General features: G+C 34.4%; 3 protein-coding genes across 3 annotated transcripts; all 3 read right to left on the reverse strand.

Annotated features, from left to right (window-relative positions):
* Positions 1 to 900: 900 nt before the first annotated feature.
* On the reverse strand, positions 901 to 2,769 carry LOC129569287 (ribonuclease H1-like). Its single transcript, XM_055448019.1, has 2 exons — positions 2,107 to 2,769; positions 901 to 1,445 (listed from the first exon to the last, which is right to left on the reverse strand). Exons 1-2 carry the CDS (start codon positions 2,232 to 2,234, stop codon positions 1,085 to 1,087), a joined length of 489 nt encoding a protein of 162 aa, XP_055303994.1. The 5' UTR covers positions 2,235 to 2,769; the 3' UTR covers positions 901 to 1,084.
* Positions 2,770 to 4,342: 1,573 nt separating this feature from the next.
* On the reverse strand, positions 4,343 to 6,150 carry LOC129569288 (ribonuclease H1-like). The gene is made up of 2 exons (XM_055448020.1): positions 5,903 to 6,150; positions 4,343 to 5,716 (listed from the first exon to the last, which is right to left on the reverse strand). The coding sequence occupies exons 1-2, from the start codon at positions 6,028 to 6,030 to the stop codon at positions 5,341 to 5,343; spliced, it is 504 nt and encodes a 167-aa protein (XP_055303995.1). The 5' UTR covers positions 6,031 to 6,150; the 3' UTR covers positions 4,343 to 5,340.
* Positions 6,151 to 8,517: 2,367 nt separating this feature from the next.
* Positions 8,518 to 10,427, reverse strand: LOC129568988 (helicase MOV-10-like). Its single transcript, XM_055447340.1, has 7 exons — positions 10,321 to 10,427; positions 10,132 to 10,235; positions 9,639 to 10,046; positions 9,252 to 9,539; positions 9,081 to 9,186; positions 8,735 to 9,008; positions 8,518 to 8,616 (listed from the first exon to the last, which is right to left on the reverse strand). Exons 3-5 carry the CDS (start codon positions 9,901 to 9,903, stop codon positions 9,101 to 9,103), a joined length of 639 nt encoding a protein of 212 aa, XP_055303315.1. The 5' UTR covers positions 9,904 to 10,046; positions 10,132 to 10,235; positions 10,321 to 10,427; the 3' UTR covers positions 8,518 to 8,616; positions 8,735 to 9,008; positions 9,081 to 9,100.
* Between the last annotated feature and the right edge of the window lie 3,669 nt (positions 10,428 to 14,096).

Consider the following 14,096-nt stretch of genomic DNA (forward strand, 5'->3'; position numbering starts at 1 on the left):
CAAATTGGAAATGTGTATGTTTGATGTACTTCTCAAACGAAAAAGTTTTTTTTTTAAACAGAGATTTAAACGAGGCAATTAAATAGCTAATATTAATTCGATTTCGATTTCGTACAAATAAATGTGATTCATTGACAATTACTTAATGGATTTTAATTATTATCAAAAGTAAGACTCATAATCGTCAATTTTTTTTTTCATCTAAGTTTTTGAATGAAATATTAAAGTCTATGGACCGAATAGCAATTAGTCAAAACAAAAGTCCATAAAAACTTAAACATTATCTTAAGTTTATTTATAGATTCTTGATGTTTTTCAAGTGAACAATTGAACAAAATTTTATATGAACCAGGACAAACAAATTCCCTCAGAATATTTTAGTTTAGTGCAACATAAAGTTTTTTTTCATATGGAGTTGTTGTTGTAAACTCTATATAAAAAAAATTCCATGTTGCACTTTGAAACTAAAATATTCCGAGGGAATTTGTTTGTTTTAACGGTTCATATATCATAATTATGAAAACACAAGATTTTTTGAAATACTCACTTGAAATTGTTCAACATTTCGTTATCGCACGAAAAGATGATAGGAGTAATCGCATATAGAAAAGTGCAAGAAGCAAAAAGATATTGCGGTTGTCCATTAAACAGAATAAAAAGAAGAACATCAATTTTTGCATTGTAAAAATTTCATGGAGAATTTTTTTATTTTGAATTAAATTCGGAATGTGTCGTAACGCTTGGAATAAACGCATAAAAAGGCAATTTTATCAAATTGAAAAGAAAACTTCAATAAAAAAACGTTCTATTGTTATAAAACGAAGTTGAAATTTTGAAAAATTATAATGTAGTTATGTTTGACATACGGTTTGATAAAATGTTCCCTTTTCAATTATAATAACGGATAAAAACGAGTGTGATGAAAAGCTAAATTAGAAATTTTCAAACGATCTAAACTGATATTAATGGGTTTTGAAACATCTTTTTGAAAAATGAAATATTTAAACTGGGCTTAACGAAAATCATTACTTCCATTCCGAAATTAAAAAATGTTGTTTGTGTACATGGTGCATGCAAAGTATGTTCAATAATGAAGCCTTGCACCGACGGCTGCAAGCCTATCGGCTTTATTATGGTCTTGGTTGCCAGAATGTCCGGCAACATGTTTGAATTCAACATCCATTCGGGGATAGCTATGAATAGCAGAATCCAATGCTTCGTAATCGCTACGATTTTTAATCGGTTGTCCATCATAAAGACTGCGCCAGCCATTCGTTTTCCATTGTGGAAGGTGTTTTGTTACCGCGTCGTAAACATTTTTCGAATCGGTAATCACACGCAATTTGTTTATACCCAATCGAGCTGCTTGATGAATGGCAACAGTTGCACCTTGGATTTCCGCAATGTTGTTCGTAGCACCTCCTCGCGATTGCCCAGATTGGTTGCTATAGCACACAGAATAAATGAATATTCAAAAAATCATTTACGAATTCGATCAATTTAAATTGTGTCGGTGAGTATAAAAATGGGAATATAGAAGTGTTACAACTGAAGCGCAACATGAAATTTATTTCTTAAAAACGGTACATGAATCCTCGCTTCAATAGAAGCGTAACCTGAAAAATGTGAATTTTGAATGTAGTTTTTTTGTGTTTTTCGCGAAATATGTTAGAGATAATGGGTTAGTATGGTCAGCAAAGTTTTGGGACTTGACCAATTCTATAACTTTGTCGAAGATAACAAATCGTTTACTCTTATCATTTTCGCGAAAAACACAAAAAACTACATTCAAAATTCACATTTTTCATGTTACGTTTCTATTGAAGCGAGGATTCATGTACCGTTTCTAAGAAATAAATTTCATGTTGCGCTTCAGTTGTAACACTTCTGTATTCCCATTTTTATGCTCACCGATACAATTATAATGAATCAATTCTAATCTATGAGCTTAAATTTAATTCCCTTGATTTTTTTTGTTATTAGGTTGAATTGAAAATGGATGCAAAAACACATATATGTATGTATGTTGGACAGAAAACAATGCGAACTGGTATTCATTTTTGGATCAAAAACATACGAAAAATAAATCAAAAATCATATAATTACTTATTATTATTGGGGCCCCAAAAAATGCCATAACCAGCAGCAGATTGAGGTGTGCCTGGGTTTAGACAACAACCGTCTACATAGACGTTGGTATAGCCTTCAGAATCAACTATGAAATTGCGATTCATATTTCCTGAAAAAATATTCACTTCACAAAATTAAGAATCTGCACAAAAATTAAATACAAAAACAAAGCACTTTTGATTTTATCGCAAGCAAACGTCTTAACGCTATGAGCATTCGAACTGTTGTGGAGCAACATCCGAAATTGAATTCTCTTTGAATACACACAGATTCGCAACGTTTTTTCCAGTTGTGAATTTTTCCGAAGGTTCTAGCACATTCGACAGAAAAAAAAATGCGAATGTTCTGGTACACTAATACATACGAATACCGGCAGAAATGTGCTGTTATCTGAGTATACATAAACATACTCGTTAGTTGTCACAGTGTGCAGAAGAGTTGTGTGCATTAAAATTTGGCTTAAGGCAGTGGATACACGCAAATTATTATTTTCATGCAATGCTCTTGAAATTGCATCTAGCTAATACCGACAAAAACGCAGAAATTCAAAACCGAACACATACTTACAGACACATGGATGTAGTTGACCGCTAGAATGGACTTGTTACGAGGCGCCTTATGTATATGTATCTCGTAGTCTAAATAGCAGAGACTGTATTTTTGTTGTTGAGTAGGCGTGAGAGAATGTGCTCAACATGTACACAAAAAATTGCAAACCAAAAATAGACATAGAAATGGCCTACAATTAATTATTTCATTCCAATATGGTGCCAAACATACAAATGGAGTAATAAAAGTTTCATTTCTTTTTTTTATTATAAAATGGAGAAATTAACAGAAACACGGATTTGGGCTAGTATATAGGTGTAGTCACACTCTTTTTGTCACGCAAACATCGTAAAACATATGAATCATTGGTGCAAAGCCGGCGTCTAATCAGAGAAGATTATGATTTTTCAGATGTTTTGGAAGGAGAAAGACTCTTTGAATTATTTTAGCCTAATTTGGGTGGATTTCAGCATTTGAAACCGTTTGCAATCAATTGAAATTGAAAAAAAAGAACTTAGGCATTTAAACTGAACACACGATGACGATATATTCGTGGATATTGGTGATTCAGAAGTTTTTTTTCAAATACTTAAGTTGTCTCGCCTAAAAAACAATAAAAAATCCCATTCACAAAATGCACAAATTAAAGTCATTCAAATATTTATACTTTACCGATCATTTAATTTAGGTGAGTGTTGATATCAACAGATTTTGAATCATTTATGGAATGATGCACATTTCCTTTCAAAAATCTCAATCATATATTGTTCAAAGTTGAATGAGTTGTTGTTCTATGGCAAAATGAACAAGAAAAAGCTTAACAAAAAATGAAAAGTATTCTAAGAATAATACTACTGCTCCTCTGACTCGTATGCCCACCGGCAGCTTAAGGGTAACGGCCGTGTACAGTAAAAACACCAAAATCGAACAACAGTACTATCGCTGATGATGAATAAGCATTCGGCATGTATACTATATTTGATGATCGTGTGCTTTTCTCCGTATGATTCATTCAAGTACTTACACTTACATTTTGATTAAATGTGCACTTTAATTATAGTTAATGCTGAAGTCATTGTACTACCAGAGGTTCCTCTCGTGATCCAAAAAAAAAAAACACATTCATATGTTGCGGCGAAACTGTCTTTTTAGCAGAATGTCATCATATAAATGGCCACATTAATTCTTGCGTCGGAGAATTTGAGTAGCAGCGAAACTTTTGTGTGGTTTTGAGGGGTTTGAACAAACATTTACCTCTTTTTACGATGCAAAAGTGATTTGCGCACCATCATCAGCAACGCAACGAAAAAAAAAATAACGATTCAAGTATTCCATTAGTGGGAAACATTTCATATGTGCCATTCGAATTTTGTATTGACAATGCCAATTTGCTAATTGGACTACTTTTATCTTCGGTTTGTTTATAGATTCTCTTGCGATTTTTCCACGTACTAATGCCCAAAATCTGAAAAAATGCACCACATATTATCGCATATACGTATATCGACATATATCACTGTGACTGCAAAAGAAATACTTACTTCATCCCCTTCAACATTTTATCATCGTAGATAGAGATGATAGGAGTAATCGCATATTCAAAAGTAAAAAAAGCAAAAAGTTTTCGCGGTCGTCCATTGAACAGAATAAAAAGGAACATCGATTTTTGCATTGTAACAATTTCATGGGAAATTTCTACTTTTATTTTTATTTAGATTCGGAATGAGTTGTAACACTTAAATTCAAAAATTCCATGTTGCTTAGTATCGAGCGTGGCTCTTGTATTCACAGCTAGCTATTTCTCGCAGTTTTACACTGCCAATATATTCCCTTATGGAGATTTTGGTTTTGTTTATTTAACTTTTTTTCAACAAGTCTGCCTATATCAACGCATTGCCACTGTACATAGTATATGTCCATTAGAAGTGTGTAGTGAAAATGTAAAAGATAGACAGATTTGTTTACAATCAACGAAAATCCCAATAAGGAAATGTATTGCGATGTAAAACTGCGAGAAATAGCTAGCTGCAAATACAAGAACCGCGTTCGATACTAAGCAGCATTGAATGTCTGCTTAAATTACACGTATATGAAGGCAACTTTGTGAAAAAGTCAAATTGAAAGAAAAATTTCAAAAGAAATTCGCCCTACTGTTATGAGAAAAAAGTTTCAATTTTGAAACAATCATAGCATAACTATCAACAAAATGTGGTTCGATTACATGGCTCTTTTTCACTAGATCAGTCTTATCTTAATTATATAATGGATAAAAAAAAGAGTCTAATGAAGAACCTAAAAATTGTAATTCCAAAACGAATTGCTTCAACTGAGATTATTTTCTTAACTTTGGAAACTCTTTTTAAACAAAGAAATATTCAAACTGGTCATAACGAAATTGTTACTTTCATTCCGAAAATATAATCGAATGGATGCTCAAATCTTTGCAGATGTGCTTAAATGACTTCGGGAAGTTTGTCCGATCAAGATTTGAAGTTTACTATTTTAAACCAGATTTTCGAAAGCTCAATACTCAAAAAAAAATCGTTCTTAATGTAAAAACACCACAATCAAAAACACATTTCTCGCTAACACTTTTGCACATATATCAAGATTTAGGTATCCATCGAAATAATTTTTGTGTGTGATACACGTGAAATATGTTTAATTATTGTAATGGAGTCGAGCTCCTTCAGCAGCCAATCGATCAGCTGCATTATGATTTTGGTTGCCGGAATGTGCTTCGACAAGTTGGAATTTTATGGCCACTTTTGAATTACCATGAATGGCCTTATCCAATTTCTCATAAGCAGCACGGTCTTTGATCGGCTGTTTGCTATGCCCCTCGTATAGCCTGTGCCAGCCATTCTTTTTCCATTGCGGAAGGTGTTCAGTTACCGCATCGTACACGTTCTCAGAATCAGTAACCACGCATAATTTTTTAATGCCCAACCTAGCAGCTTGTTGGATAGCAACGGTGGCACCTTGAATTTCTGCCACATTGTTCGTGGCATTTTTGCGAGATTGTCCAGCTAAGTTACTATCAAATATGAAAAATAAATCAAAATGAATATTTAGAATCATTTATAACAAAGTAATGGTATTTATGATGTTTGAGTTGGGGTTTAATTCGATTGTTCTTTTTTAGAAATTTGAAAGAATGAATGCAAGAAAATTTTTGTAGGAAAACAAAATTGGGAAAGTGAATTATAAATCAAATAATTACTTTTTATTATTGGGGCCCCAAAAAATGCCATAACCAGCAGCGGATTGAGGTGTGCCTTGGTTTAGACAACAACCGTCTACATAGACGTTGGTATAACCTTCACGATTTACTTCAAATTTTTTACTCATATTAACGGGCGCAATATTCACTTCACTGTGCAAAAATTAAACGTAAATGTATTCACAAGTCACTTTCTTCCAGGAGGAGATGCTTCTTTGTCTCAACGCGATGAACGTTCAAACTGTTATAAGCGCAATATTCTGAACTGAACTGCATTTTATAATACAGAAAATTTGCAACGTCTTTTGTCCGTTGTGAAATTCATCAAAACTTCTCGTAATTTAGCTCCATCGGAAAACACTAGCGAATATTCTAGTGCAATACTATACAAATAGCAACGCTGTATAACAAATTGGCGTGCGGCTAATGTATACACGCACATTAAAGTTTATTCACATGTTGCTTTACGCTAAACCTGCATCAATGCCAACGACATACGCAGAGATATAGAACCCAACATAAACATATAAAAGAGAGATACATAGAGCGTGCCACAAGCACCGGTACAATACAGTGCGGCTTATATACATCTCGTAAACTAAATAGAAACGAAATGTGTGTTCAAAGAATACACAGAAATGACTATACTTGTTTTACTGCCGTAGTATAGATGACTTTTCATGTCAACGTTCTTTTCAAACGATTCGTAATGTTTGCTGTTGCTGTTGATTCTTAAACTAAAATGCCCAGACCGATGCAACTCAAGTACACAGATTTGCAACGACTTGTTCCGGTTGTGAAATTCATCGAAGGTTCTGGAAAAGTCATATAAATAGAAAACAGACAGGAAAGATTTGGAACTCTTGAATATATACAAATACTGGCAGACCTATATTACTTTTCCGTACACAAAGTGTCAAGGGAAAGTATAGGAATTGGTCCCGAAAACTTTTTTCGCAAAATAAGCCTAGATCATCATGAAAACTCATGAAACGCGTAGAAAACCACTTTTTGAGACACTTTTCCGTTCGTGTGCCGTCGTCGTCGTCGTCGTCGTCGTAGTTGTTTGTTAACACGATAACTCAAAAAATAATTGAGATAATCAAAATCTGGAAATGCCAAAAGTTTTTAATTCAAAAAACTTAGTTTAAGTTCGAAGATGAGCCATTTTTGATTTGATCCTGGGGTACTTGCCCTAAGAAAAACCTCTAAAAATTTACACTTTTGTATGGGAGGTACCTGTAAATCGACTCCGATTGGCTTCAAACTTTCTGGGAATTCATTTTTTGGGAGAAAAATAAGATTCTGAAATTTTGAAACCAATCGGAATCGATTTACGGGTACCTCCCATACAAAATTTTGACTAAAATTAACGATTTTTGGACAATTTTGTATGGGAGGTACCCGTTAATCGATTCTGATTGGCTTCAAACTTTCTAAGGTTTCATTTTTTGGAGAAAAAATAAGATTCTGAAAGTTTCATGTTGATCGCATTTGCAGAAGTTTTCCAAGAAAATTTTGACAAAAATTGAGGGCCAAAAACCAAACTTCTGCAAATGCGATCAACATGAAACTTTCAGAATCTTATTTTTCCTCCAAAAAATGAAACCTTAGAAAATTTAAAGTCAATGAGAATCGGTTTACGGGTACCTCTCATACAAAATTGTGGAAATTTTAGTTAAAGTGACCGATTTTTCACTTTATTTTTATTATTATATTTTCACTGCCTTTATTTCAAGAAAATTCACAAAAAATAACCAAAATTACATACGGACAACGCAGGCCAACGGTATGGAAAAGTTCGGGATTACCAATGTAATTCTTTTCATTTTGTTATGTGAGTGTTATTCGCCGATCCGTATGTAAATTTATTCATAGTAAGCACAAAACATTTCAACTGTTTTTACGATCGTCGACTTTTATTTGTTTTTTTTTTTAACAACAAAGAAATGCATATAAATGGGTGACTCATCATGAAGCTTAAACATTTTTACTCAAACTGGACTATTTTACCCCGATTATTCGAAATGGTATAATACAATTTAGAATCTATTTCAATTAAAATGAAAAAATGTAATTTTCTTTGGTGTTACTGAGTGACATGAAATACGTTGAAAACAATTAACGAAAAATCCATGTGTTCTACAAGAAAAGTGGTCGAAATGGTCGCTCTCCTTGGACAACAGCATTGTTCCGTACGCAGTAATTGATCACTCAATGAAGCAGCGGACTTGTCGGCACACTCGTGGATTTAGCATTTCACTTGCTTTGGCGATTCGTGAGTTGCCAAAGCATCATATATGCAGTGCACTCGATATTTAACGTGAAAACCTATATTCGGTACATCGAAGTTGGCCGAAGTATGATTTCGTTTGCGCGTAGCGCGTAAGCAATTCACTTGCGATATATAGTATATAGAGATTCACGTTATATCGCAAGTGAATTGCTTACGCGACGCGCAAACGAAATCATACCTCGGCCAACTTCGATGTACCGAATATAGGTTTTCACGTTAAATATCGAGTGCACTGCATATATGATGCTTCGGCAACTCACGAATCGCCAAAGCAAGTGAAATGCTAAATCCACGAGTGTACCGACAAGTCCGCTGCTTCATTGAGCAACGTTCTCCAATTTTCATCCAAAGTGAGAGTATGAGGGTCGCCAACAATGATCAGTAAACATTTTGCACGAGTGATCACGACATTTGGTCTCTATGGAAGGAAGAGAAGAGGCACAAACAAACGATAGAAGAAAAAAATTGAATGAAGATCAATGATAAACGTATTGAAACAAAAGCGTTATAGTTGGAATAAAATACAGATGTCTTACGCGTGGATCTTTGACGAATCCAAGAATTCCACCGGTGCGTACAGTTGATACAATCATTACAGGTCTTTCTTGACCTTGAAACACTTCTGCCGTGCCAATGGTAATGTCTTTGAAGCCATTTTTGTGACAAGCTCGTGAGATGACTTTTGTTTGGAGTTTGTATGGGGTCACAATCCCAATATCAGCTTGAGAAACCGGCTTCTTGTTGACATCCACCATCAAGAGTGCTTTGACATAGTCGATGACAACATTCACTTCCTTCAAGTTGAACATGCTTTTGGAGTGAAAATGAAACAATTCAAATATTAAAATCATTTGTTGAATAATGTGAAAAGGATGCGCTTACCTAAAATCTTCTGTTGATTTTCAGCAGAGTCCTTGAACCGACTTGAATATGATTGGAAACGACTTGCAGGGCAGAAGTTTCGAACCAATAAACCAATTGGTGGTATCTGAAAGTATTGCGGAATTATTTTTCTGGCCACACACGGTCTACGCACTACTTCGCTTAACGAACCTAGCGATGCTTTGGCCTCCAATTTATTTTCATAGAATAACGCATTTGGAATAGCCAGGATGGCTGGATGCGAACGATAGTTTTTCACCAGTTGCGTGATATACCGTCGATTATATTGTCCCGTCAAAGGATTTCGTTCGTAAAGTTTCCGATTGAACAGCTGTTCCAGAAACGAAGTTTTAAAACCGAGCTTTACAGCATTCTCCGATTTTGTAACCGCGTCCAACTGCTTAGGATCACCGGCCAGCACGACACTGCTGTGTACTTGATTGCGCGATGTACAAAGACCTGATAAAAATGCATTTGAATTTCCAAATCAGTCCGATTAATTTCTCGCAAATTATACCATTAGTTTGTATTACAAAAAAATAATTAATCGTTTATTACCTGCAATTGGAATCATGGAAACAGTCTCGTGTGTGCTTGCACCTTCGTCAATAAAAATGTGAGAGAAGTGACTGGAGCTGTAGTAGTGTGCTTCGCGAGCTCTAGCTAAGCATCCGGCTGTAGTCAGAGTACAAATCAAAACTCGAAAGTGATACAAATACTTTAACGAAGGGAAATGGAATTCGCTTTTAGCCCAATTGCAAATCGGCTTCATGGTTTTGCTGATTTTACGGTGGTCATACGATTTGGCATACATTCGGTACATTTCGTCAGTGTGCAAGACTTTGATGAGACGTTCGGCGATTTCGTCGCATGCGGCATTCGAATTTGCACATACCAACACATGATCACTTGTTGATCGCACAATTTCTTCAATCGCAGCACATAGAGTCCCAGTTTTTCCTGTGCCTGTGAATTCGAATGGTCAGAAACAAAACATGCAAAATGTAATGAAAAATAAACGATTGCTGCATCAAGATATGAAATAACATACCAGCCGGTCCGAATAATATATACGGCAGTGAACCATTCTTTGCTTTGATTATATTTATGGCCGCCGCACGTTGTTCCTCGTTTAATTTCGCAGCCAATTGACCACTACAGAATATGAAAAATGAAATAAAAAAAAACGAATTCACAAATTTTTTCCAGAGAAAAATATTTAGAAAATATTCTTTCATACCTAAACGTATAGCTTCTCTCATAGAATAGCTCGTCGGTTTCATTAGAAAAGTGATTATATTTCGAGTTATTTATCAAATGATCGAATAAATTGTGAGTGTTAATCCATTCCAACACGGTTGATGTGAAAATTAATGTCGTATTGTTCGATTTCACAGTTGCGTATCAGGTAATCAACATTTTCTTGAGCGATTTCGACAAATAAAAAATCTTTGTTGCATCCTCTGACCTGACCTTGAATTGAAATGCCTGCCCTAGCTGGATTTGGCTTCAGAGTATCAATCTAGAATCGAATCGTCGACTGCTTCGACCATTCGAGATACTTTTTTCTGTAAACAAAGAAAAACACTTGGTTGAAATCGATTCAGTTTGCACACAACATTCAAATTTTATTCCACAAAAGCAGCTCATAATACTAGCTTATTTGCATATTACTTTATATTTAGATGTGCATTCGTGCAAACAAAGTAGTTGTACGGACATAATAACCCTGAAACGTATCTATTAGCGAAGCATTCTACTCACTTCATTTTTGATGAGAAATTCACGCTCATTGCCCGAGTATGACAACTTTATGTTCTGATGATTGAATTGAAGAAGGAAAATTGACTGTGAAGCCACTTCGAGTTGAACCATCTTGGTATAAGCCCCGATGTATTCATCTTCGTTCGTTCGAAACAGTGGCTTACGTTTGAGCAATCCCGATAGTTCTGGTGCAATATCACCGCCCAATGAGCTTTGATCTTTTTCAATTTTTAAAATTTCGATCGGTACATCAAAGGCCTCAAGCGGAGACATTTCCAATTTTCTAAAATTGTATCATTTTTACTAAAATTCTGCAAAGAAAAGTCCAAATATTGATTAGCTCTTACTTAGATTTGGCGAGTTTGAGATCAATGTTGAGTAAATCTTCATTTTGAATCCCAAGTTTTGATAAAAAATCAGACAGGGAGTCGTCATCGAATGCGACATCAGGATTATCGAAATAATCGAATAGGTATGACATATTTAAAACTTTAGGGAAAAATAAAACGTTATTTATTAGGTTAATTTGCTTGAAACAGTTCAATTTACTCAACGCAGTAAGAAAAATGATTTTACGATTTGTCACGCACGTAATAGATTTAAATCGAGATGAAATTCAATTTAATTCAAAATACAACTTTGTCGCACTTTGTTTTTTTTCAGTTTTATTTCCAATATTCAACAAAATATTTGAATAAACTAAATACTGAACACTTGAATATAAAGACTGCAAATATCGAGCACAGCGTATATTTTGATAAATCAATGGAAAATTGATAAAAATTGAATGGAATGATGCACAATATTTTGCGTTAACAAATGATGAAATTAATTTCCGTTAGGAGACACAGAGCTCGATACTACTTCAACGAATGTCGTTGCTGAAGTGAGCATTCGTTCTCAAATCGTTTGCTTGGATCAGCTTTGCTTGTGATCTACAGCGTAGGAACTCATTTGTGTTGTTATTTTCGTTTGTTCGTTGCGAATTTAAACGAAAATATTGCACCAATGTCTACTGTGATTGCATCAAGTCGTAGTCATCATGTCTCATGGAAGTCATGAATGTTTAATAATTATTGGTTTTCACTTTATTTAGACTGCACGATCGTTCGTTTGTACTGATGAAAGAGAAGACTTCTTTTGACTTCAAAAATGTTGACGATCACAAAACTGATTAGAGATAATGTCTTCGGCCTATAACTATTCCATATCGCTCCAAAATGACGTATTAATAAAAAAGAATTACAGTGGTAATCCCGAACTTTTCCGTACCGTTGGCATGCGTTGTCCGTAGGAACTTTTGGTTATTTTTTGTGAATTTTCTTCAAATAAAGGCAGTGAAAATATCATATTATACAAAAGTGTCAATTTTTTTGAGGTTTTTCTTAGGGCAAGTACCCCAGGATCAAATCGAAAATGGCTAATCATCGAACTTAAACTAAGTTTTTCGAATACAAAACTTTTGGCATTTCCAGATTTTGATTATCTCAATTATTTTTTGAGTTATCGTGTTAACGAACAGCTACGACGACAACGACGACAACGACGACGGCACACGAACGGAAAAGTGTCTCAAAAAGTAGTTTTCTACGCGTTTCATGAGTTTTTATGATGATCTAAACCAATTTTGCGAAAAAAGTTTTCGGGACCAATTCCTATACTTTCCCTTGACACGTTGTGTACGGAAAAGTAAAATGCATATGATCGGATTTGTATTCGTTCCTGGCACGAGAATTGACTTTGCACATTTTTTTTCCATTTGATAATAGAGTTAAAATGTTGCAAAGCTTATAATTGAAATTGAGAATTCTCAGAATACAGAAAACATAATAAAAATCGACGAAGAAAAGAAACCAACAACGATAAAATTGATATCATACTTATGCTTGCATACGCGAGCATGTTTTTCATCTACGCAAACCGCTCTTTTTCCATAATCTTACGCTCAAAACATTTTTTGTTTACTAATCAATGTTCTGCTGTCTTTCTTATTTCGAATGTATTTCAAAGTGCACATTTCAGTTTCATTTTAAACCACATCACATAAAACGACGCTTAATAATATGCACCGACCCATTTAATCGTGTATGATTGATAAAAATTCGTCGCATACATACAATATCAGTCAAAACAGCTCTTTATTATGAAATAATTGACTGCACACAGGAACGAGCTTGCAAATAATCAGCGATTAATTCATTTTTATTGCAATGAAATCAAAAAATATTCGTTGAGTCCAAAAGGCAATCATGTATAAACTCACTCAAAATTCTATTCTAAATTTTACTCAAGCATTCTGTTTTCACTCTCTGCACGTACCAAATATATTTACAGACAGTGCTATGAAATTCATTCATGCAAATAAAAGAAAAATTCCATTTGTTATGAATCAGAAGAGTGATGGAAAAAATCGATTGAATTGTGTAAATAGGCGTGCAATTTCAAAAAATCTTTTTTTTGATAGTTAATTGAAAGTGGCTTCGAGTAATCCAATTTATCCCATAGCTTTGTGTAAGTTATGGAGAAATATCGAGCTTAGAGTGAAAAGATAAAATTGCCGGCAAATAGACAAAGACACACGGAGACGAAGATTTGCAACACCTTGACCTGTTGTAAAATTCACTGAATTTTTTGCCAAAGACAGATCTAACAGATAAATAGAGGCAGTGTAGTAGGCTAATATTTACAAATACCGACACGAGCATTTACTGACCTGAATAACTGCAACATTGTGCACAAGATCTGTGTGTTTAAGTGATTACATGCATAATACTAGGTTTGTTCTATATTGTTTACATATGAGCTATGCGCTTGGTATTGAATTGAGCAAACGCCGGCGATATACGAAGAAAAACTAAAAAAAGATCGATAGAACGTATCACATCAGCGAATTCAATTTGATACGTCATATAGTATGTATACATCTCGTGAGCTAAATATAAAAAATACGCACTCAAAAGCACACGTCACGTTTGTCTCACTGCCTCAGTATTGACGATTTCACATTTCTATATTATCTTCGAAATAAGTACGTTTCTTTGGTCTACGCAGTGTATGTTGTACACTGTGTGGGGGTTGCAACAATGATTCACTTTGTACTTACGTACGTATGCAAAATATGCATTGATATACAAAAAATGAAGAAAAAAGTATTAGAATTTTTAGAGACAGCAAGTTTGAGTGAATTTTAATACCTTTGTTGTCAAATTGCCTGAATAAAAGCCACAATCAATTGATTTACTCATAATTAAT

Source organism: Sitodiplosis mosellana, unplaced genomic scaffold, assembly GCF_009176505.1.
Source record: "Sitodiplosis mosellana isolate CC-2019 unplaced genomic scaffold, AAFC_SMos_1.0 Smas_scaffold_30, whole genome shotgun sequence".
Classification (NCBI taxonomy): domain Eukaryota; kingdom Metazoa; phylum Arthropoda; class Insecta; order Diptera; family Cecidomyiidae; genus Sitodiplosis; species Sitodiplosis mosellana.

Bases quoted from the DNA above. Each gene is read 5' to 3' on its own strand.
- LOC129569287 (XM_055448019.1), bottom strand. From the start codon at position 2,234: ATGAATCGCAATTTCATAGTTGATTCTGAAGGCTATACCAACGTCTAT. The intron at 1,446-2,106 runs GTAATTATATGA...TGTGTGCTATAG, and splicing joins TGGGGCCCCAATAATAATAA to CAACCAATCTGGGCAATCGC.
- LOC129568988 (XM_055447340.1), bottom strand. From the start codon at position 9,903: ATGTACCGAATGTATGCCAAATCGTATGACCACCGTAAAATCAGCAAA. The intron at 9,540-9,638 runs GTAATAAACGAT...CATTTTTATCAG, and splicing joins TTCCATGATTCCAATTGCAG to GTCTTTGTACATCGCGCAAT. The intron at 9,187-9,251 runs GTTCGTTAAGCG...CAATACTTTCAG, and splicing joins GGAGGCCAAAGCATCGCTAG to ATACCACCAATTGGTTTATT.
- LOC129569288 (XM_055448020.1), bottom strand. From the start codon at position 6,030: ATGAGTAAAAAATTTGAAGTAAATCGTGAAGGTTATACCAACGTCTAT. The intron at 5,717-5,902 runs GTAATTATTTGA...CATATTTGATAG, and splicing joins TGGGGCCCCAATAATAAAAA to TAACTTAGCTGGACAATCTC.